This window comes from Eptatretus burgeri, chromosome 11 (assembly GCF_056783735.1).
Source record: "Eptatretus burgeri isolate ZD-2024b chromosome 11, Ebu_testis_v1, whole genome shotgun sequence".
Lineage (NCBI taxonomy): Eukaryota > Metazoa > Chordata > Myxini > Myxiniformes > Myxinidae > Eptatretus > Eptatretus burgeri.
The window spans coordinates 42,616,566-42,639,733 of record NC_140971.1 but is presented as its reverse complement, the minus strand read 5'-3'; the positions used below and the strand labels follow the sequence as shown (position 1 = coordinate 42,639,733).

The following is a 23,168-nucleotide window of genomic DNA, read 5'->3' as shown; positions in this document are numbered from 1 at the left end:
GTGTATATTATTGAGCCTGAATTGCGTTATGTAATTTTGGGGCGAGTATGTGTAAATTGAGAGTTGAAGTTGATGTCTTGCTGTGGATGTTGTGCAGGAGTTCTTGCATCCTAATGTCGAATCGCAGCAGGATTTTAGTTTGAGGAACTTTGACCTGAGTGATTACTGGAACGTTCTCGAAACACTAGCGGTGCAGATTTACCAGCAGCTCACCAAGATGATTGAAGAGACTTTGCAGCCCCTGATTGGTGACTTGACAACTTATTATTTTTTCCCCATTTTGTTCTTCTCGTATAAAGTTGTGTAAAAAATAACAAGCATTATAAAGTGTGATTACATGACAATGCCTCTCCAGCAGAGAGCCTTTGTATCAATAATTCCATTCCAGATAAGAGCTGAAGCTTGCAATGATGTATCCTATTCTATATACGAACATTAAAAGTGAAATGTTTTGATTGTAGGAAGCAGGATGCTTTGTGTACACCGGTCTGCCACATTGCCAAATCATGTTGGTTGCAGTTCCAGGTATGTTGGAGAATGAGTCTTTCTCAAGCGTGTGCAGCACGAAGCCATCCGGCGCACGGAGACGTACAATGAGCAAGTCCGATTTGGATTCCCCCGCGTTCACGCTCTCCTCCATACTGCGCTGTCTCACAACATTTTGCGATACGATGGCTGAACATGGGATGGATCCTGATGTTCTCGGGCAGACTCTGCGACAAGCCTTCTACACGCTCTCAGCAGTCACGCTCAACAGTCTTCTCCTACGCAGAGACCTCTGCTCTTGGAACAAAGGCATTCAGATTCGGTAAGCTTCTTGTGTATGTAGATGTGTCTGGTGTTGCATGTAATTGCTTTGGACCAGAAAAAGTTCACTCTTCCCTATAAAATTTGTGTAATGTCCAATGGGACCATCTATTTGTTACGAATGCAGGAAAAATGTTTCTCATTCATGTACTCTTCCTATTGCTCACCTCCCAAATGTCTCTCCCTTCTCTAATCTCCTCTTTCCTATCATCTTCCCTTTTTCTTTTGTAGTCGATTTTTGTTTCCAGCAATCCTTGTGGTGTTGGTATGATAAATGTGTCCCTGAAGAAAGAAAGAAAAAAAATACAAAAAAAGAGTGCAGTGGAAGGAAGTACGTTGGTTTTGTGCTGCATGTCGCAACTAGCTTTGATAGCAGCAGACTTGTTACAAGTAGTATGTGGTGATGACATATTTTCTTCTATGATGGCAATTCCTTTTGGGGCTGTCTATTTATTATATATGCAAATATAGCAGAATTTGACCATCATAACCCCTACCATTATATGTTTCACATTATCCTTCTCTCCTCGATGCTCATCTCTATCCCAACCTTCTTTCCATTTTCCCTCCCCATCTGCTCACTTTCCTGTTACCCTGAAATTCCCCTTCAAAGATGGTTCCTCAAAGGCCCAATGAAAAATTTTCATAAACAATTCAAGATGTCTTTTTCACAGTAGTTGCAGTATAAATAGTACTGTGTGCTCTTTGGGATGATGAACTCGGAGAGAACAGAATGTAAGACATTTTCATTGGCTGTGTGCTGTGTCCATAGGTACAATATCAGTCAGCTGGAGGAATGGCTCCATAAACGGCGACTCCAGCACAGCGGCTTGAAGGCCACATTGGAACCACTCATCGAGGTGTCTCAAATCCTACAGCTCAAGAAGTCCACGGAAAAGGATGCAGACACCATTTGCACGTTCTGCAGTGCTCTTACAACTACGCAGGTCAGACAAACTTCCCTTAAGGTGCAGGTGTCATTTTTAGTTAAAATTGAGTATGGGGAGTAAAACACAAACCTCAATTAAATTTACGATGATCGGCAACTTTGGGAGAATGGCGATTTACAACTGTTGTGTCGTGAATCTACAGGAGGATAGTGTTTCACCCTTTGGGGGTCATCAGTTGGAATTATTTCAAAATGTATTGAAGTAAAAGATTTTAGATTGCTTTCACCAGACTCTGATGTTACTCCCACCAAAGCAAACATCATAGAATTTACGTTTTGGATTAAGCAGTTTGAAATTAGTCTCAATACAACAAATAGCAAACAGCCTTCAAATTATTTGGGTGTTTCGGCCTTGCATTGCAAATACAAAGGTTGTGGCACCACTACATGGGCTTGTTGATGTACAAAAACTTGCAAATGAATATTATGCAGTTTCTGAAAATGGGGCTTTGTCAAAAAATATAATTGTATTCATGTAATAGTTCACACATGTTCTCCCCTCAGATTGTAAAGATCTTGCATCTTTACACACCATTAAATGATGGTGAGGAACGTGTGAAAGTCACCTTTATCCGCATGATTGAGGTGAGTTTCAGGGACCTGCTCAGGTAATGCCTTTGGGAACTACTTGTTTTGCAAACCGCACTTCTGGTTTGGGTTGCTCCATGTACAGGTGGAATCAGTAGCTACTCCTTCCACCTCGATCAAAGCCAAGTTTTTCTGAACCGGATTTGTTGTTTTTCTTTTTTTTTTTTTCTTGGTGTTTGTATTTGTCTAATTTTCTGTGTTCAGTTGTACCTTGTGCTGTGTTGTCGAATTTGTTTTTGAATAGCTTAGGCCTACTCCTCCGATAACTGATTAACAAAATTTGTCTCACTTTTGAGGTTGTTTCTCTTTCTGCTTCTTGTTTTCTTGGTTTTGTCCTTTCTGCCTCTTATTCTATTTGCACACCTTGCTTCAAAAACAAAAATTAAATGATAATTTTTTTTTTTAAACATGATCTTGTTCTGCCTTCTACATGTACTTCCTTCACTTCATTCTTTATCATTCCCTTTTCTCAATATCTCAAAACTAAATCTTCATTGAAGAAAATGCTTCTTCCTTCTTTTAAATGCATTTAAAACATTATAAAATGCTTCTTTCCTTATTTCTCCTTTGAGTACCCCACAAGTTGTTCTTCGTTGTGATCTACTCTTCTTCTTCACAAGTTATATTTTAGAAATCTCTCACCGAAACGCTTTGTACATCAACCGTTATCCTGTACCTGCAGCATCACCTTTCTCCATGCCTTCAACAAAAATTCCTCCCACCCATCTCATGATCTGTGTCTCTGTATGTCCAGATTAGGAATCATGAGGAGTCCAGTTTGCAGAGGTTGTTTGCTCATGACAATCAAATCCCCTTCCCAATATTTTACAGTGTCAAACCCAAATGTCAGTATCCTCTCCCACATATCTGACAATCCAGTATCCTTTCAACCCCAACCATTCTATGTGTTCCCCACTTTCTGCACTGCCCCCCCCACTAACACCCCTCCCCCTCTCAAAGGTTGCCACACACCCAAAACTTCCTCCTCACCCCTCCCCCTCATCCTTCTCCATTGTTCCATCCCTCTCAGCTTCCCCCTGCTCCCCCACTCCATCCCGTCCACTCGTAGATTCCTCCCAATCCCACCCCCTCTGATTGCCCTGCCCCCTCTCAGTCTCTCCTCACTGGCCCCCTCTTAGCCCCCCCCCCCCGCCCCAACCCCCCTCAGCACCCCACTCTGAACATCCAGCTCCACTCCCCTTTCCTGCTTCCTCACAGTCCCACCCCTTCTCAGCACCCACCCCGTCCTGCCCCCTCAGTGTCCCAATGTATAATTATTTTAAGTACTGCACAATAAAACCTGTATAATTTTAAAAGTTTAGAACAAATGGATAATAAGGGAGGGTTAAAACTACTTTCAGGCCACCCTGTACTGTTCCTGTTCTGTTTCGTCCTGATCTGTCCAGTGTTCGTGCTCACGCTTGACTTTGGACACACACACACACACACACACACACACACACACACACACACACACACACCCACACACACACACACACACACACACACACACACACACACACACACACACACACACACACACACACACACACACACACACACACACACACACACACACACACACATCCTCTGACAGTGATGCACGCACCTGTAGCTAGTTACATTTCTAATGTGAGTAAACTTGCCATGCAATTTTGAAAACTCTCCAACCGCCCCTCCCCTCCCACGCATAAAAGCAAATGGACATTCCCACATTGAAACGAATATTTACCATTTTTCCCCCACCCTCCTCCTCTTATCATGCCATCACCGACTTCATATAAACCCATTACGGTTGCCTCTCCAACTCACAATCCCACGAGATATGTGGAAACCCTGTGGCATTGCAACTCTCAAGGGACTATGGGCAGGCTAATTGTACCAATAAATGACCAAAAACCAATTACCTCCTTTCTGATGCATGTACTGTGTACTTTTAACGATTTGCGTATAATGACAGATGTTGTCTTTCACAATCTCGCAAGATTCCCACAAATCCTACACAAAGACCTTTTATAATGACGTGCATTTCATGGTCCCTGGTCGACGAGTAATGTGCTACTTTCATAGAAAATAATCGGAAGTAATAGCAAGGACCCGCGTAACCTCTGCGGTAAAATTCCTGTTTGAGAGAATTCCACATAGTTGTTTGGGCGGTGTGTAAACAGACCACCGATTCTGTCGCTGACACCTATATTCAGAAGGCCTGTAACACTTGTCAGCTCAAAATGGTTGGCACCAACATTGTGGCCTTAGTAAAGAAATTGTGAGTAGAGTCGGGTGAACTGTCCAACCAATAGATGGAACATGCATGGACACGCACACAGCTCCTTTAATTGTATAGATTGTTAGCATTGGTTGCTAGTAGACATTAAATATAACAGACAAGGGCCCCCAGCTTAACATCCCATGAGACGAATCACACACTTGGTGCAATGACTTGTCTGCACAGTACCAACATGATGGTGTAACTTGGTCCAGAAAATAACCCAGACAAGATGGCTCAAATGTAAGTCTGCTACATCTGTGCCATCTTGTCAGACACCTTGAAGTTGTCACCAAAGTCTTACTTTCTTTTGTTCCCAGATGGTGGGCTATGCTGAAGATTCTGCTATTTCTTTGGTGTGTGTTCTCCCTTGTGTTTTTTTAGGCTCGGATGAAAGACCGTGGCAACTCGACACAGCTGCTCATGGATACCAAGTGGACATACCCAGTGGAATTCCCCTTTAACCCATCACCTGTATGTCTGGAAACTATTCAAATCCCAAGAAGCTTGAACCTCACATTCCTGTCACGTGTGTAGCAATGATGGCATCTTCCGCGCATACCAGAACTTGCTGCATTATCGTGATCTGTCCGTCGTGAGTGCATGTCCATATTCTCAAGTGGGAATTCGCAACATTTCCCCAATGGATTTCAGAACCTGGGAATGACAGGGCAGACGAGGAAAGTGAGGGTGGGAGAAGGTGGTATATTTGGTGAGATCGGTGCAGATAACTACTGTCAGGGTAACACCAGTCAGTCGCTTGATTATGAAGAAGTTTGATTTGTCTGTTGTTACTGAGATTGATAAATCTGTCGAGCACAGTATGTTTGGGGTTGTCTTGTACGATCTTCCTTTATTGGGGCAAAATTACAAACAGCTGTACATCAAGTTGGTTGACGTGCCATTTGATTTGGAATACATTGAGGTCACCTCCATTTGTGCTTAATGACCCTGGTGAAAATGCCCAGCACAGCACTTTAATAGACTTGACACAAAATGAGTGGTGAATCTATTCTGTGCATGGAGAAAACGTCTGTTTTGTATTTGATTTGTGCACAGCATCTTGTAAGACTACTTCTAAGCATAGCTTTGCACTTGCTTCTCAATTGGCTCGAGACACCAACATGGAACGGTCGTCTTGGTTTTTGTGAGTTCTCTTCCATGTCATTATGTGTGCAAATATAGCGGATCATCAATGTTCATCGCAATCAGGAATTGCATAATTGCGGTTAAAATGGGCATCTCGGTCAAGTTTGCTACCCGGTTAAAATGACCAGTACCCAAGATTACTGCACTGGCACAAGTTTGTTCAGCTGTAAAATCTTATATAAAGCTGTAAAAATATAATGAAATAAAACATTATATTCGAAGTCTGTCGAGCTATTTGAGAACTTGCAGCAGAAATGGCATTATCTGTTTAAAGAGGAGGCCTTTGTCAGCCACATTATGATGTCATAATTCAAGCTATCAGATATATGTATATGTCAATGTTTTTGTCCTTCACGTTATCGATGTATCTTGTACATTGAGAAATGCATGAAGGATCGCTGTGAATCATAGCATTTTGTGCTTCTAGTATATACTGTGTACATTGTAAGGAATGGAATTGTAAAATATAGATGCTCGTTTGTATGATGCACAATGGAATTGGTACCGAAAGGGAAACCAAAGTTGTAAATTTGGAGAAATTGTTCATAAAAATTAGTTTAGGTGTTTGGTGTATTTTAACCTTATGGAGCTCCAACAATCTTGAAATTGGCTTTTGCTGTCATTTTGAGCTATCTCGAATCCGCAATGAAGGGCAAGATGACTCCAAAGCCAAAGAGCTACACGGTGTGGGAGAGGATGTGGAATTCCGGAGAACTGCCGGAATCACAATTCTGTACCGATCCAACTCGACGCAGCTGTTGGGTTTTCGAATGCATCGGCTTACTGAGGTTTTTATTGCCATTGTTTTGGAATGGTTTTGTGACTGTTGATAAAGTATAAATTGTGAGTTTTGTTGCACTTTAACTGTAAGGTAATTGCAAAGCAATTCAGCCAATTCTCTGATTCAGATCATCCCGTACTACCTCAATGGTGACATATAAAGCCAAATGCAGCACAGCGTGTCAGTCCCAAGCTTTTTTTTGTTTCTTTCTTTCTTTCTTTCTTTTTTTCTTTTCAGAAACTTGTCTTTTATGACCAAAAAATTCTTCGCTCAATTCTGAAGCATTTTCCTTGTACTTTTTTACACGTTTCTTCCTCGGTCTTCAAGCCAAATGAATATCACTTCAAATTGCCTGCCATTGGGTTTTGGTGCGGAAAAAACTAAGTTGGCGTTGTGTGTGTGTGTGTGCACGGTGATTTTGCATGTATTTATTTCAATGTTTGTGATCTTGTGACTGCTCGTCTATAAATAAGACAGTCATATGGTGATTAAAAGAACTACATTTGTTGAGGTATTTTTTTCCCCTCCCCTTTTTCATGATGGAAATGTTTTGCCCTTGAGTTTTGAAATAAAACCTGCTGCACTTTACACTCTTCATTTGCCATTGCTGTGCTTCAAGCAACTTTGTTTTATGTTCCTTTTACTCAATATTTTTAGTCTGGGAGCCAACTGCCATTTTTTCCCTTAACCTTGCATTGTTGTATTATTCTTTTTTTTTTTACTGTTGATTTTGGTAGCCAAGGGTCTCTATTTTCAGAAACTGCTTGATGACATGTTGTCACCCTTGAGCAATTTGAGAAATTCAAGATGGCATCCAAGATGGCCGCCATTACCTATAAATAACCATAACTCCCTAACTATTCACCCTCGGAAGGTGATTTTTGTCTCTATATCTAGGTTGCAGGGGTCAAGCTATCCATTAGAACCAAGTATTATGTTAATATCATATTGTAATAGTTCACTATTGTCTTTTCACTAATTTTACCTGTATGACGAGTAAAAAAAAAATGAATGAAGAGCAGTGCTTTTTCTTGTCCAAATTTGGATGTGAGAATAAGATAACCGTTGAAAGACACTGGCCCTGTCAGAATTCAAAACTTTTATCAAGCATAGCAAAATCTACAGGGACAGGTATCATGAACTTCTTGAAGAAAATGTTAGTGAAAATCCTGAATGCACAGTTAAATGTCACAAACTGTGCTTCAACATACTTCAAGCGTCCAGGTTGAAAGGCACAAAAGGAAGAATCCAGAAAGTGCTTCGTCTTACATTACACCAAAGACCAGGAGACGTTCATCACTACCAGGATTTATCTTCAAAGAACATTGTTTGTTTTGTGGTGAAACTTGTGTGTTTGAAAAAGATCTGAAAAACCCAAAACGTGGGCGACCAGCATATTCATGTCGGGAAATAGGTGGTGCAGGTGGCAAGAAGTCACTCAAGCAAACTATTCTTGAAGCCTGCAAACGGCATCAAGATGAGTTATCAGACGTTGTGCGGCAAAGGGTGACTTTAAGTCAAAGGTAATAGCGCTTTAAGTGACCTTCATGCAGCTGATGCAAGGTATCATGTGGATTGCCAAAACAGCTTCTTGTCAGAAAAAAATGTGGCTTCAGCTGCAACAAAGTCTGAAAGCCAAGTTAACATTGATCGTGCCTTTGAATCACTTGTAATGATCAATGACTCGGCCGGCTTCCCGAATTCAGTTGAGTTGCATGAAGCATACAAAGAATTCGGGGGTGATAGGCTGACATGTCATTTAATTGTCCCAAACCTATGTGAACGCTTTGGAGATGAGTTGGTGGTTTTAAAGTCTCCAGGGTTAGCAGACATTGTTGCTTGCGATCTATAGCTGCAAAATGTATGCGATTGGTTCAAGACGATGATGATGACATTGATGTAACAATCAACAAACTGTGCAAAGTCATCAGGCATGAGGTCAAACTAATAACATTAGATAAAGATTGTTATGAAACTAGGGTTAACCAACAGGAATGTAGAGAGACTGAGTGACACTTTGATGAAACTTTTAGGGAAGCTGTCTCCTAACCTAGATAGGGCACTACCTGCACTTCTCATTGGTTCAATGGTAACTGGGGTGATGAAAAACCAGCCCACTTGTTTGCAAGTTACTCTGGGAATCAAGATGAGGAGATCAAAAAAACTTAACGCGTTACAAGAGTATGGTGTTACATGTACCTTCAATGAAGAACGGCATTTTAAACATTCAGCTGCCAAAGCCACAACCATGGAACCTTCACTACCAGGCCTATCAAGTTCAAGCTCGGTTCAGGTTATTGTGGACAATTTTGATACTGACATGTCGTCTCCAAACGGAAAGTCATACACCCATTCCCTTGCCATGCTGCTCACACAACCAGCTAGTAACAGTCGTGAAATAGTCCAAGAAGACACCATTAGGCATGTGAAAAAGGAAGACATGGTGGAGCCACTCGAGTATGACATCGAGATAGAAAGATATAATGGTCCCAAGAAGCCTCCGATGCCACAGAACACCCCCAAACGATAAGTTCAGCCCCTGCTTATGCTGGCACAAGTAATTTCAAAGGGAAGAGCCAGTGAGATGGACTTCGCGTTCCTTCAATACATGAACAACACACTAGATTGTCCTGAGTACAATGGGTACAACACTGGGGCTGCACGTCAACAGGGTCACTCAGCACAACCAAAGACGAAGGCTGTTTACCTTCCCTCAATAGACATGATCCTGTCACACCCAGATACCATGATGACATCAATGGCCGTTGCACAGGTCAACACACGCAATAACGGGCAACAGTTCGTAGTTTTTACTTGTGATCTGCAGCTGTACAGGGTTGCTCTAGAAGTTCAGTGGACTTATCCAGAAAGGTTCTCAAATGTTATTTTACGGTTGGGAGGGATGCACTCTCTAATGAGCTTCATTGGATCTATCGGAACACTGATGGCTGATACCGGTCTGTCAGATATAATGTCCTCTGTGTTTGGTGGTGCATCGAAAATGCTCACTGGAAAAAAAGTTTCCCCAGAACGTCAGAGCATTACGAATGGTAGCTGAAGAGGCACTTCGCGGAATCATTTAGGATAACCCACTACATTGCAGTGGTGACCTCATGCAAATTCTCGAAACCGAAGCCAGAAAGAGTCAAACTACCAAACTTTGGGTCGATGTCTTGAGAAAACCTGTCCTGCTCACCATGATGTTTGTACGGGCTGAGCACGAAGTGACTGGCCACTTCATCTGGAAACCTACAAGCAAATGCTACCATACTTCTTTGCTGTAGGGCATGTGAACTATGCGAGATATGGTGTTGTGCTACCTTCGTGAGATGGAACGGCTACCACAAGAGGTGTTGTCACACTTCATGAAGGGTAAGCATGTCATGCACCATTCTGCTGGCTTATGGAATGGCATCTGGAGCGATATGATGATTGAGACGACCTTCATGTGGTATGGGCATGCTCCTGGGGGGATAGATGGCATCACGCTTAAGCCAGAAACGCTGAAGGTATGGGCCCTTAGTCTGCATGCATGCAGCAGGTTGGAATCTGATCTGGATGACATGATGGATGAGGACACTCAAAGCAAGGTGGTGACAACACACAAAGAAGAGTCAAAAGTCAGGATCGCTGAAGACAAGAGAGACAGAGATGGAATCAGACAAAAACTCGACACTTGCTTTAATCCTTCAGATTCTGCGGCACACCCCAGTGGTATAATCAATGTAGTTAGCAGCCAGATTGGTTCAACTGAAGTCAATGTCCACAATGCTGTCACAATCGGGACTGAACAAATGAAAGTTTTCGAAAGTCGGTTACCGCAGGGATTTTATGAAACCATCACAAAGAAGGTTGTTACTATGGATCATGCAAGGAAGCATGTGAAGGTCAGAGCTACGAAAGTATTTGATACCAATTTGATTTACTCAAGGGTGATTGGCCTACAGGCTAGTGGGTGGGACATTGACATTAAGGATGTGCTTGGTCATGCACTTGCGCCAGTTCCAACGTCCATGTTTGATGATACTGGAGATGTGAGGATTGCGAAATCGAAATCCACCTTGAAGAAAATTCTCCAAGTTGAGGTGTCTGATAGAGTTGCTGGTGGTGCAAATGTTAGTGTGCTCGATGGCTCAGCAATACTTTGGGTAGTTGCTTGGCCTGCTGATGGGTCTGTCAAGGACTATATAGCGAACTTCAAATATGCCATAGGAAAAAAGGTTACGGGTCGAGGACGTGTATCTGGTATTTGACAGATACTATGATTACAGCACAAAGAGTGTTACCAGAGGATCTAGGGCAACTGGTGTCAGTAGGGTTTATCATTTACAAGTCAACAGTAAACTTCCAGCGTAGAATATTCTACTAGCCTCGTCCAAAAACAAGAAGCAACTGATAGTTGATGATCTAGTCCAGGATAAGAAGTTTCACGAGGACAACACACGACATCACAAGTTAGTGGTAACAGGAGCAGATCCGGTGCCAATCAAAATCAGTGAAGGTGGAGTTGTCATCTCACGGGCAGATATGGCAACTTCACACGAAGAAGCAGATAACGTCATTGTCCAACAGGTCTTGAGTTGTGCCGCGGAAAATGCAGAAAGCAAAATCACTGTTGTTGCCGATGACACTGACGTCTTTGTACTGTTGCTGCATTATCATCACATGGCAAATCTCAAGAATTTGTTAGGGTTAGTTATTTGTATTGATGGAGTCCCCCATCAAAGGAAGGACAGTGGTTGATATAGGCAAAACTGTGCAGAAGCATTCTGAGATAGTCGAAGGAATACTCCCGGCACATGCACTTTCTGGCTGTGACAAAGTTGCCTCCTATTTTGGAATTGGAAAGGCCACTGTACTCAAAAAACTTCGATCGGGGCACTCACTTAACTTGTTGGGTGCACCAGGGCATTCTATGGAATCTGTTATTCAACAGGCTACGTCCTTCATTTCCGCGTGCTATGGACAAACAAACTGTAGTACAATGTCAGAGACAAGGTTAAAGGTATGGCTGTCAAAAACAGTCAAATGGTCATCAACACCGAAGTTGTGTACCTTGCCACTAACAACTAAGGCATTCAAGGAAAATGTTAAAAGAGCTTGCCATCAGGCTTTGGTATGGCAGTCACTGGAAGTGCAGAATCCACCCGAGTTGGACTCAACGGAATATGGTTGGGTAAAGGATGACCAAAACAAGTCCCTTCAACCAGTCACCCTCCCTGATGAAGTCGAACTAGCCCCAGAGATGGTACTACGTCTAATAAAATGTGGATGCCACAGTACTACTCCATGCAGCTTGTAGTTGCAACTCTGCAAACATGAAATGCATAATATTTTGCGCCTGCTATAATCAGGGTTGCTGTAACCCGACATCATAATTGCTTGCATGTCTTTGCGATGCACATGGGCAACACAATGTACAACAGTGTAAATTATTTGGTGAAGTGGTAGCCATCCTTAAATATGAATTGTATAATATGCTTTTGGTAGTCTGTGTGACAATTCAGATTTAAAATTAAAGAACATTTGTGATAATATAACACCTGTGGTCATTTACATTTTCATATTTTCCCCAAGATTGAATAGTATAGAAGATATACCAGTGCTTGTAAACTGGCAGCCATCTCGGATTTCTAGATGACATCATCAGTATATGAACTTTGATCTGATACAGATAGATGTGTCTACAAAATACCCAGTGATAGACACCTTCACGACTAATTTGGAGTAAATAGTTAAGGAGATATGCCAGTTTTAGTGTTACAGCGGCCATCTTGGCAGCCATCTTGGAAATTACCAATATGTAATATGATATTAACATAATACTTAGTTCTAATGGATAGCTTGACCCCTAAAACCTAGGTATAGAGACAAAAGTCACCTTCCGAGGGTGAATAGTTAGGGAGTTATGGTCATTTATAGGTAATGCCGGCCATCTTGGATGCCATCTTGAATTTCTCAAATTGCTCAAGGGTGACAACATGTCATCAAGCAGTTTCTGAAAATAGAGACCCTTGGCTACCAAAATCAACAGTGAAAAAAACTTAATACAACAATGCAGGGTTAACCCTCTCTGCCCTCGGACTATTTGTACAAAATTGAGATTTGAGCATGAATGCTTATTGCATTTATCCTCACCTTCCCCGTCTGCCCCCCCCTCTACTGCACTCTCTGTCTACCCCTCCCCCCTCGGCTTCACTCCCCACCCCCATCCTACCCACCTCTCGGCTCCCCGTCTTGCCCCCTTTTTTGCCACATTGTCATCGGGTCCCTGTGTCAAATACCAAAAATGCAATTACGGGCAATTTTTTTTAATGAAGCTTTGTAAATGCAATCAATATTGGGGGGGGGGGGGCATGAAATGTGGAACAAATTTTTTAATTGGATTCCTGGTTCCTGCCCCAGGGGTTTGGGACTTAGGGTCACAGGAGTCAAAACAGAAGATTTTGTTTAACTCAAAATTTGATATTGGGTCATTCCTGGTGGAATTTTTTTGCCATGTTTTGACTTTGCTTTAGGTGGGGATTTGCAATGGCACACCATTGACTTCACTCTCTTGTTACACCACACACACACACACAAAGCAAAAAGCGGGGCTAAGCAATTGTGTCATGTCCATCTGTAAACGTCAGTTTGATCAAGGAACAACTTTAAATTGAATGTTGTAGTTTGAACATGAATAGGAAGACAAGTTTGCTGTTTTACCGTACTTTGAACTTGTCTCAATCGCAAATGTGTAGAGAGTGACATTTTTCTGTCTGCCTGGCAGTGAAACAAAATTGAAAATCATTCCGAAAATAAACTTTAGTTTTTAAGGATGTCAATAAATGACATAAACGAGCACGAATAACTAATGTAACATGTTATATAGGATGATGTAATAGGTGGTAAAGTAAAGTGGTGGTGAAAAACTTTTTTTTTATACGACCTTTTACAATCTTTATTTTAAATAGAGTTATATACTTGAACACTGCAGCACACAAATCGCTTTCTTGTCACTTCCATAGACTTCGTTTCGCAGTACCTTGACATGTTAAATAGGGTGGTATATAAGACAGCTTCAACAACACAAAACTTCAGGAATATATATATTTATTTTAAACGATCTTTAAGATCTATTCTATTAAAATTGAAATACAGTACATACTTGAACACTGCATGGGATATCATGTTCTAATAACTCTTGAGCTTAAGATTGCTTTTGCTAACTTTAGTTGGGACCAGTCTTGGATTAAATTTTCCATCACTAAAAAACTTATTATTCTTTTGTGTGCAGCCCATGACTATGGGGAAGCATCATTTGTGAGGGGTGCAGCTATGCTGTTGATGCAGTGCCATCGTTGGGTTAGAGTAGGAATTGGTAATCGGTTCGGTGACTGCTCATCAACTCTTCACGAACGATACCGTGGGATCTTAAAGTCTGGGCATCAACTATTGCCCACAGAAGGAACACCCAGTTTAACATCCATCTAAAGAACAGCACTCATTGATGCCTCACCTTGCCTGTGAAACACCAAGGTGATGATTTATACATGGGTCGAGAATCACACCCAGGCTCGTCGGATCCAAGGAAAGTGACTTCGAGCCTATCCTGCCAGCCCACAAACTGATTGAAGATGTATCTTGTGAATGATTTTTAAAATTACTATTATTTAAATTTAAATGGTGCTGATGCATGGTAAATCTGATTTTAGAAATCAGATTGGACAATATAGCCTTAGTTGAGAACTTGAAGGTGATCATATTGGGAGGGTGGAATTAAAATTTCGATATGGAGCCAGCAGAAGACGGTTACTTCAATTTTATTATTGATCACAGTGTACCATGATGGCGTTGAGATATTGTACTTTTCCTTGTTCCAACCTGATCTGACTATAAACTGTTGGATTGATGCTTTGCAAGCAGGATGATGAATTGATGAGTGGGCTCTCCTTCAGATGGATGTTGAGCTGGGTGTCCTGTCTAGCATTATTTGGAAGTTATAAGGCAAGTTCTAACTGGCACCATGAGCAAATGATTATCCCTTTTGGAGGTGGGGTTGTGACAAGTGACAACCTATCACCACAATAGAGCACTAATTGGGTATTTGGGTATTGTAAACAAGTTGGGTATTAAGAAATAATTGAGGTTAACCTTTGTTTCCAGAACATAGTTGCAAAACTATTAACTATTTCCTTATGAAATTTGGTACACACATCAAGAATAAATTTAACTGGTGCCTTTTGCTACTTGTCCTCATTTACTCTGGTGGGGGATATCGAAGACTTTGTCTTCAACGGATGCTAGTTGATATTGAAAACTAATTAGGGAAAAACAATTGACCACATGACAGCCTATAAAGAGTTTGCAATGAATTTTGATTTTATTATGAATGATTTTATGTTAATATTGTTATTAATTGAAATCAGTATTTCTCATACAGTTATAGTTTTTGCCATATTTTTATGAAATCCTTCTTTGATATAGTTGATACAAATAGACATACTGGTATATCTTTTTAACCAACTCGGACTATATTTACAATTATGGTAACAACGCAATAAAATAAATGTAGAAGAAAGGCAATGAAAACAGCTTATTTTTAATTCACAATTTAGTTGTGGTGGTGGTGGTCGTATAGCAGCTTAGCTGCCGAGTAGCTCTCATTTCTTGAAGCGCGATTGTGTCGTTGATGCAGTGCCCCTCAACCAGTACACACACTGGAACTGGTACTCATTTCGCCGACCTCGGAAGGATGACAGGCCGAGTCAAACCCCTGGTGTTGGCTCAGTGGTTAGGGTGGCGGTTTGGGATCCTAGGGTCCTGAGTTCAAGCCCCGTCGGCCGCTGAATTTATACACCAGTGCCCAGTGGGTTGGCTCAGCCTGTCATCCTTCCGAGGTCAGCGAAATGAGTACCAGTTCCAATGTGTGTACTGGTCGAGGGGCACTGCATCAGCTACAGTCGCGCTTCAAGAAATGAGAGCTACCCCCGGGGGTAACTTGAAATCGATTTCAGATTACCGGGATTACTTGAAAGGGGGGTAGCTTGAAGTCTTTACACCGGTTCGATTTGATTAAAGGCATCAGCACAGGCGTGATGGGCCCAATGGCCTCCTGCGCAAAACCACCCAAGGGTACACTGCTTGCTCTGTGTTGGTGTCTGGGCAGCAGCTCCGACACGATAAATAAATTCACATTCTTAGGTGTTCTCACCTGTAACCTGTCACGTGTTCCTCGGGTTATTTGCCAGGCCCTCTGCCGTTACGAAAGGGCAAATGAACGACGAGAACGAGTGGGCGTGTCCCATAATAAATTGTATAAATGGTTTGACAACACCATTATCCTGAGACCTTTATGGCAGCGACTTAGTTGGATTTACGGACTGCCAGAAAGTCGTGAGCCATGCCGAGTTTGTTCGAGTCATTCGAGAGGCAGCACAGCGAGTTCTCACCACGTGACCTTCACATTCTTGGCCATGTCACCACTTGTCTGGTCTGGTCTCTCTCTCCCCCCCCCGCCCCCCATCCGCACCTTGCCCAGTTCCGTTCGGTTCCATCCAACTTGCTCGATCTTTTCTCTCCTTAATCCTTTGTTAGTCCTTCCGAGCTTTTCCCCCTTCCCCCAAACGATCATGCTGTAGGATGACCGGGACCACTCTCCGTGTCCCACGTCCCTCCTCCGATCTGCTGTTGCTGCTCTTGCTTTCTGCAGCTTCGTCGTGCCGTGGGGGTGAGTTCCAGCGCAAACGTAAACCCAATGAAAGTGGTCAGTTTTGGGAGAAATCCACATCAAGGTAACGCGACGGGCTCGTCGTGTGTAGCATGTGACGTCATTACTTTGGCACGACACAACTTTGGAACACGAGGTCGAGCCTGCGAAGCCGTTCCACGAGGGATTTCTCCCAAAAACCTCACCGGCCTCCCGAGGCCCTCGCTTACAGTCCCTGCACCTGTTCCACGGTCACGTGGCGCCAATTCGAGGCTACCTTCGTTCCCATCGAAGCAACCAACCCGCAAGGCTCATCCGCCGGGGAATTGGTCCCCCTGCTCCGATACATGACCCTCGATCAAGAACAAAATTGAAGATGTTATGCAATGCATCATCGCTCGTCTGTTTTTGGGAAACTCGAACCTCATTTTGAGGGTTCCAGAACACGTATCAACAGCAATCCCCAAGTCCGTAAGATCCACTCCCCAAGCCGTGGTCGTGAGTACGTCATCACGTGACGTTCGCTGTCCGGCTCACACCACCGATCGGCCAATAAGTGCGTCAGTGTTTAATTAATTAATTTATCAGCGTGCCGTGACCGTGTACCAATACATCGGACGGTACGTGTATTTATAGAGAGCTCTGTGCTGCACGTCAACGCACGTAAATATGTACGAGCTGTTTAGGGAAAGTGCTTCGGTCGTAACATCGCACAAGGGCTCGGATGTTGATCCCAAAATACGTGTTCCGGATTTGGGAGCACAACGAGCACAAGTCGCTTGGTCTTCTTGGTTCGAATCTGAACTATAAGCGCAGAATATTGTTTCACATTGTTCATCGTTTGGGCGGATACGAGAAACTTTAATAATTTTGGGAAAAAGTTTGCCAGAGGCTGTTTAACGTTCATATATGTTAATTTGTTTGCAGTCTGTGATTGGTGGTTGCATTATTTTCGGAAGCACTGCTGTGCCACTGATGCAGTGCTCCCATTCGCAGTAATCTCGTACTTTTTTTTATTTTTCGGTCAACCTCAGAAGGATGAGATTACAGGTTGAGTCAAGCCACCTGGTATTACTGCAATAGAATGGCAGGGGCTTGAACTCAACACCCTAAGATCTCAAACCAGCCAACTTGACCACAAAGCCAACACCAGGCTTATAAATGGTGCTGATGCAGTGGGTGGGGGATGCGGATGGCACAGTGTCAGACAGCTATAGGCAAAGCAAACAAGCTTTTAGGTTGTACTTGTAAGGGGATAAATTATTAAATTGGGTCGGGTTGACTGTATAACAATTTATTGAGGCTTCATCTCGATATTGTCATTGCCATTGCCATCCACCCACCCATCCCCACCTAATTTATGTAATAAATAGATTGCTCCGACAGCACAATTCAGGAACAGCATCTTTCGGTGTAGGGCTCTGGTCAGAAGTAATAAACACACCTGGTAACTAGAACGGCACTCGATAGAGCGCATGCCTCCGTCATGTTGAACAGTTTACATTTTGTATCTCACTGATCGGCTTATTATTTAACCAAAATTGAATCGGCTTATTCTTGCCACCTACCCAACTCGACTGTCAAGTTTTGTCTGAATCCGTCCAGAACCTTTTGAGACACCCTGCTCACAAACGCAGACAAACAAACAAACAGCGGATAATTCATAACGTCCGTCTACCTTCGGTGGCGGAGGTAATGATGACCTGAGATGTTTATTTACACTCTTGGTGTCTGATGACTTTTTTGTATACAAAGTCGAGTTTTGTTGAAGAGCCAGAACATAGAATGGACCAAAGCATAACCAAAAAAAAAAAAAACAATGGAAAGGGGGAAATATGCCAACAGCAGAATAGAGGGGTACGGAGAAATAATGGGATCAAGAAAAGGAGAGGAGGACATGTTGAGTGTCAAAGTTGGATACAACTCAAGCACAGCAAGAAGAGGAATGGAAAAACTGGGAATGAAACACAAATGGAAGAAAAAAAACAAAATGAAAAGAAGGGTGGAAGGAGAGGAGGGAAAGCACAATAACCTGGAAATTGAGCGGTTGGTTTGGTCAAGGTTAATGATGATGGAAAAGTAAACATGATGAGCTCAGTTTAGGTGGGACAATGTCATGCACATCACGTGCGTCGTTTACATTGTCACAAACAGGTGTTCAAGTCCTATCACTACCTGCTCAGGGCACACCAGTAATTTGACTTCCACAGCACTTTGCTGATCGACTCTATCACATGTTTGTTTTTATTCCATTTTCACTTGTGGATGAGTCATTCAGTTTGTTACAGAAATGTTGTCGAGGTTAACGAGGTGGTCGGAGAGGGGATTGCTGTATTTAAGGGTATTGTAAAGCCTCGCATTGGCTTCGCGGTTAGGGTGGCTGGCTTGGGATCATAGGGCCCTGAGTTTGAGCCTTGTCGGCTGCTGAATTAACACCAGGTGGGGTTCACTCAGCCTGTCATCCTTCTGCTGTCAGCGAAATGAGCACCAGTGTACTGGTAATATGGGCACTGCATGAGTGACATAGCTACATCCTGAACCAATGATGCAGCCCTACATCCTGAACCAATGATGCAGCCCTACATCCTGAACCAATGATGCAGCCAATAGGCTGCACACGTGATTGTGTGTGTGAGTGCATTGTAAACATTTTTAAAGTTTCACCATTTTCTTCCCATCAGCCTGGCACTCCCTCAAGGCATCACCATTTAATGTGTTTAGGAACTTCAACGCAGAAGAAGGCCATTAGGCCCATCAAGCCTGCACAATGGTTTTCAACCGAAGGTTGTTTGTCTGTGCACTACCCTTCATAAATTCTGAACATCAAGCAAGGAAGCAGCACATACCATTTTTAAGTATTTGGTATGATTCGGCTCGGGTTCGAACCACTGACCTCCCAGACTCTGAACAGATGCTCTAACCATTACACCTCCGAGACTGGTTAAATAGATCCTTGCACAGGGTCTTTTGTGGGGCAGTATAATGTAACACCCAAAAACACCTCCATCACTGGGCAAGGAATTTGGGTTCACATGCTGGTCAGTCTCCAAAGTCCATCTTTACTTTATCCCATTTTACATTCCTCCTTCTCATTGTTACTTACACAAATCAACTCATTAAGTGAATGATTTGCAGGGGAGTAAAAACAGTTTTCTATACTATTTCCTTCTTCTACTCTTTTTTTTTTTGCTCCTGTTTTCACTCATTATTTCTCTTACTCCTTTCATTTCTACCTTTGCTACTTTCTTTCTTTGAGAGTAACAGATTGGTTTTTTTATGACTTCAGTACCTTTGCATTCACAGTGTCATTTGACTTTAAGTGAGTCGAGAGTTTTTAAAAAGGTTAATACCAGGAAATACAAGGGAATCAGATACAGGTGGAGGCCATTCAGCCCATCATGCCTGCACCACATTAACACCACACTAATTTATCAACACAAGATCAAACTAAGAAAATGCAAAATGTTATTGTTTTTATAATAAAGTGTTTTTGTGTTTTTTTAGAAATTTTTGGATTTTTTGTTTCCTCAGGGGAGGGAGCATGGGCTTAGTTAAAATACACACATCAACCACACAACACCCTTGACGAGACCCCCCACCAACAGCACTCCATACACATGCACACAATCACCCATCAATGCTCAAACTACTTAAAAGTCCTGTCAACATCCCAATACCCTTCTATCTCCATAACTTCCAAGTACCTATCTAATTCCAATTGAAACTGATCTACTTTTTCTGCTGCCACTACCTTTCCAGGGAGGCCATTCCCTGCACTCACTACTCTGTGAGTGAAAGATTTACTTACTGCCATCTGCCGCCTCACTGCCGTCTTAACTCTCCTCTTCACTCTCAGGCTATGGCCCCTGGTTCTATCACGCCTACTCTGTTGAATAATTCATCTGCACTTATTACAGCGCGTGCGCTGTATACAATTGCACCGAGTTTGAAATGTCCCCGGTGTCCCCCCCCCCCCCCCACGTGCCTCAAGTGAGCCAATGACGGCCGTCCGGTGGATGGCAGTGCGTAACCGAGACGGAAATGGCGACAATTGACGGAAATACCTGAGTATTTCAATGGAAATTTGTGAAACTAATGTGTTAAATATGTGAAAACCATTGATTTTATTGCTTGACGGAAAAAAAACCAAGAAACGCTCCCCTCTCATGTACGAACGAACGGAAGATGTCATTTCCACCCACCATGGCATTTCGCGCCGAACGCTGAAAGCTAAGTTCTTCTTTTGCCATCATTCTCTTTAATATTAGCCATAAACAAGTGTTTCGTCATGCATTAGTGGTTGAAATTTACATACAATTATGGCAGATATTGGTGGCAAAGTGATAAGTGGTTCTTTCAATCAGGGACATCTTGAATTATTTTCATAACTTTGTACTGTACATTCAAAATATGCAAAAATTAAATATGCTTAAATTCAAAATGTGTTCGTCTATATTTTATATAATAACAATATAACTAATATTATGTAGTTTGTGTAACCACTATGTTTCAATGTTTTGCTCAACAAATATTTTAGCTTTGTTTTCAGCTTTTCATCAGCAAAGCTTACATTTTACTCATCATTTGTTTGTCTGTACATTAACTTTATGATTATTATTTTCTTACATCATTCTTTTGTGGCCCCCTACCACGCTGTATCGAACAATTTCATTCCTTCAGTCTTTTGTGGACTTTTGTGGTCATATATATATATATATATATATATATATATATATATATATATATATATATATATATATATATATATATATATATATATTTATATAGGTGCTTATCACAATAATAACAAGATTTTTACATTTCAAATATTAAGTACACTTTTTAATTGTTTTTCAACTGAAAAAAGCATAAATTGCATATTTTAACATTAGTGTACTCATTTGCTTCACCACATGCACTGTATTGAAGGATTTCACTTGTTTTATCTATACCTTTCATGATATTAAACATCTCTATCAAATCTCCTCGTAACCACCTCCTTTCTAGTGAATAACGCCCAATCCTTCAGCCTCTCCTCATAGCTGAATCTAGCTCAGCCCGGTATCAATCTAGTAACCCTGCACTGAACCCTCTCTGTGGCATCTTTGTTCTTCCAGAATTGTGGTGACCAAAACTGCACACACTATTCTAGATGTGGCCCTCACTAAATTCCTGTACAATGTTAACACCACCTCTTTTGATTTATAAATTATCCCCCTCCAAACACAGCATAAAATCCGATTTGCTTTACCTATAGCTGGCTGGCAATGTGCTGCCTGCCGACCTCCCGCATCAATTACCACCCCCAGATCGTTCTCCTGTGTGACCCGCTCCAAAATTACCCCTTGCATCCTGTAATCTCTATTTTCATTGTTCTTTCCCATCCCCCAACACCTTACACTTGCTCAGGTTAAATTCCATCTGCCGGTCTTTTGCCCAATCTATGCAAGTATCAATACTTTCCTGAATTTGATCACCACCCTCTCTGCTATCCACCTCACCACCAAGCTTTGTGTCATCTGCAAATTTGGAAAGCTTACTCTTTACCCCATTATCCAAATCGTTGATGCAAATAATGAATAGTAATGGTCCGAGTACTGATCCCTGAGGTACCCTACTACTTATATCCTCCCAGCAAGATATCCTCCCACTCACAGCCGCTCTTTGCTTCCTACCACTTAGCCAGTTTGTAATCCAATGAGCTACCTGACACCACAAGCCCTCACTGGCTAACAACCTCCAATGTGGTACCTTATCGAATGCCTTCTTAAAGTCTAGATATACTGTGTCCACTGCCTTTCCCTCATCCACCCAATCAGACACTACCTCATAGAACTCTAAGAGATTTATTAAGCAGGAACTACCTTTGGTAAATCCATGCTGACTACATTTAATTAGTTTGTACTTGTTTAAATGGTTCCTCATCTGGTCCTTAATTAATGTCTCCAGCACCTTCCCCATAACTGAAGTCAAACTAACAGGTCTATAGTTTCCCAATTCTTCTCTGGATCCTTTCTTAAATAGTGGCATTGCCAATGCCTTAAATAGTGGTTACCAATGCCTTAAATAGTGGTTACCTATACCTTAAATAGTGGCATTACCAATGCCTTAAATAGTGGCATTACCAATGCCTTAAATAGTGGTTACCAATGCCTTAAATAGTGGTTGCCAATGCCTTAAATAGTGGTTACCAATGCCTTAAATAGTGGTTACCAATGCCTTAAATAGTGGTTACCAATGCCTGTTCTCTCTGGGAACGTCACTGAATGAAGAAAAGCTGAGCTGTGCAACGATCTAACTTGTGAGATTCGGGTACATTTTCTTCAAGAAAAAAAATGGCCACACACACATACACACACACACCTCTTATAGTATAGATTATTCCTGCAGTCTGTGCATAGCTGGAGATTTATTCTTCCTTTGATTCTTGGCTCCATCTGAAACATATTGTTGTGGTTACCAAATTCGCAAACCACCATTCAGGTCCCTTAGGTGAGATATCTCGGTAAGTATATGTGTAGTTAGGCCCAAACCCGTTGTCTAGAGGGAATAAATGTCATTCATGCGTGCTGCGACTCTTCAGGATAGCCGTTTTTCTTTTACTATCTTTATTTTGGACCAACCGCCATTGTTACCACCGCCAACCGCGTCTCAACAGTCGTCACAACATCAACCACCCACCACAACGCCGCTTCACCACAACAGCCACGACCTTTCCCGTCACACCTCGCAACCGTCGCATCGCCACCGTTCTTGCGCCGCTTGTGGGTACCGGTATTGGACTCGTGCAGGGCGCGCGCCGAACAGCGTGTACAAAACCACGGATTTTCCGCTCCAAAAACGGATCAAAAACGACACACGCCCACTTTTGTGCCGTCCAATCGGTGAGCGAGGGGCGATTTGGCCCCGCCTCCAGGGCGTTGGAGGGCGGTCGCTATAT

General features: G+C 42.3%; 2 protein-coding genes and 1 long non-coding RNA gene across 8 annotated transcripts in view; 2 read left to right on the top strand and 1 right to left on the bottom strand.

Annotated features, from left to right (window-relative positions):
- Window positions 1-7,128, top strand: part of LOC147016953 (unconventional myosin-Va-like) — a 100,328-nt gene extending 93,200 nt beyond the window's left edge. For all 3 annotated transcript variants that reach the window (XM_085846194.1, XM_085846193.1, XM_085846192.1), the window contains exons 35-39: window positions 98-248; window positions 520-808; window positions 1,580-1,754; window positions 2,261-2,341; window positions 4,995-7,128. In XM_085846194.1, the coding sequence (XP_085702320.1) occupies window positions 98-248; window positions 520-808; window positions 1,580-1,754; window positions 2,261-2,341; window positions 4,995-5,147 (849 nt within the window). In that variant the 3' untranslated portion in view covers window positions 5,148-7,128. The remainder of the gene's footprint in view (window positions 1-97; window positions 249-519; window positions 809-1,579; window positions 1,755-2,260; window positions 2,342-4,994) is intronic.
- The window catches only part of LOC147016951 (uncharacterized), a 77,211-nt gene that overhangs the window by 22,862 nt on the left and 31,181 nt on the right, over window positions 1-23,168 (bottom strand). The window lies entirely within an intron of this gene.
- CSPG4 (chondroitin sulfate proteoglycan 4) overlaps window positions 15,862-23,168 on the top strand; it is a 33,683-nt gene continuing 26,376 nt past the window's right edge. For both annotated transcript variants that reach the window (XM_085846187.1, XM_085846185.1), the window contains exon 1: window positions 15,862-16,249. In XM_085846187.1, the coding sequence (XP_085702313.1) occupies window positions 16,162-16,249 (88 nt within the window). In that variant the 5' untranslated portion in view covers window positions 15,862-16,161. The remainder of the gene's footprint in view (window positions 16,250-23,168) is intronic.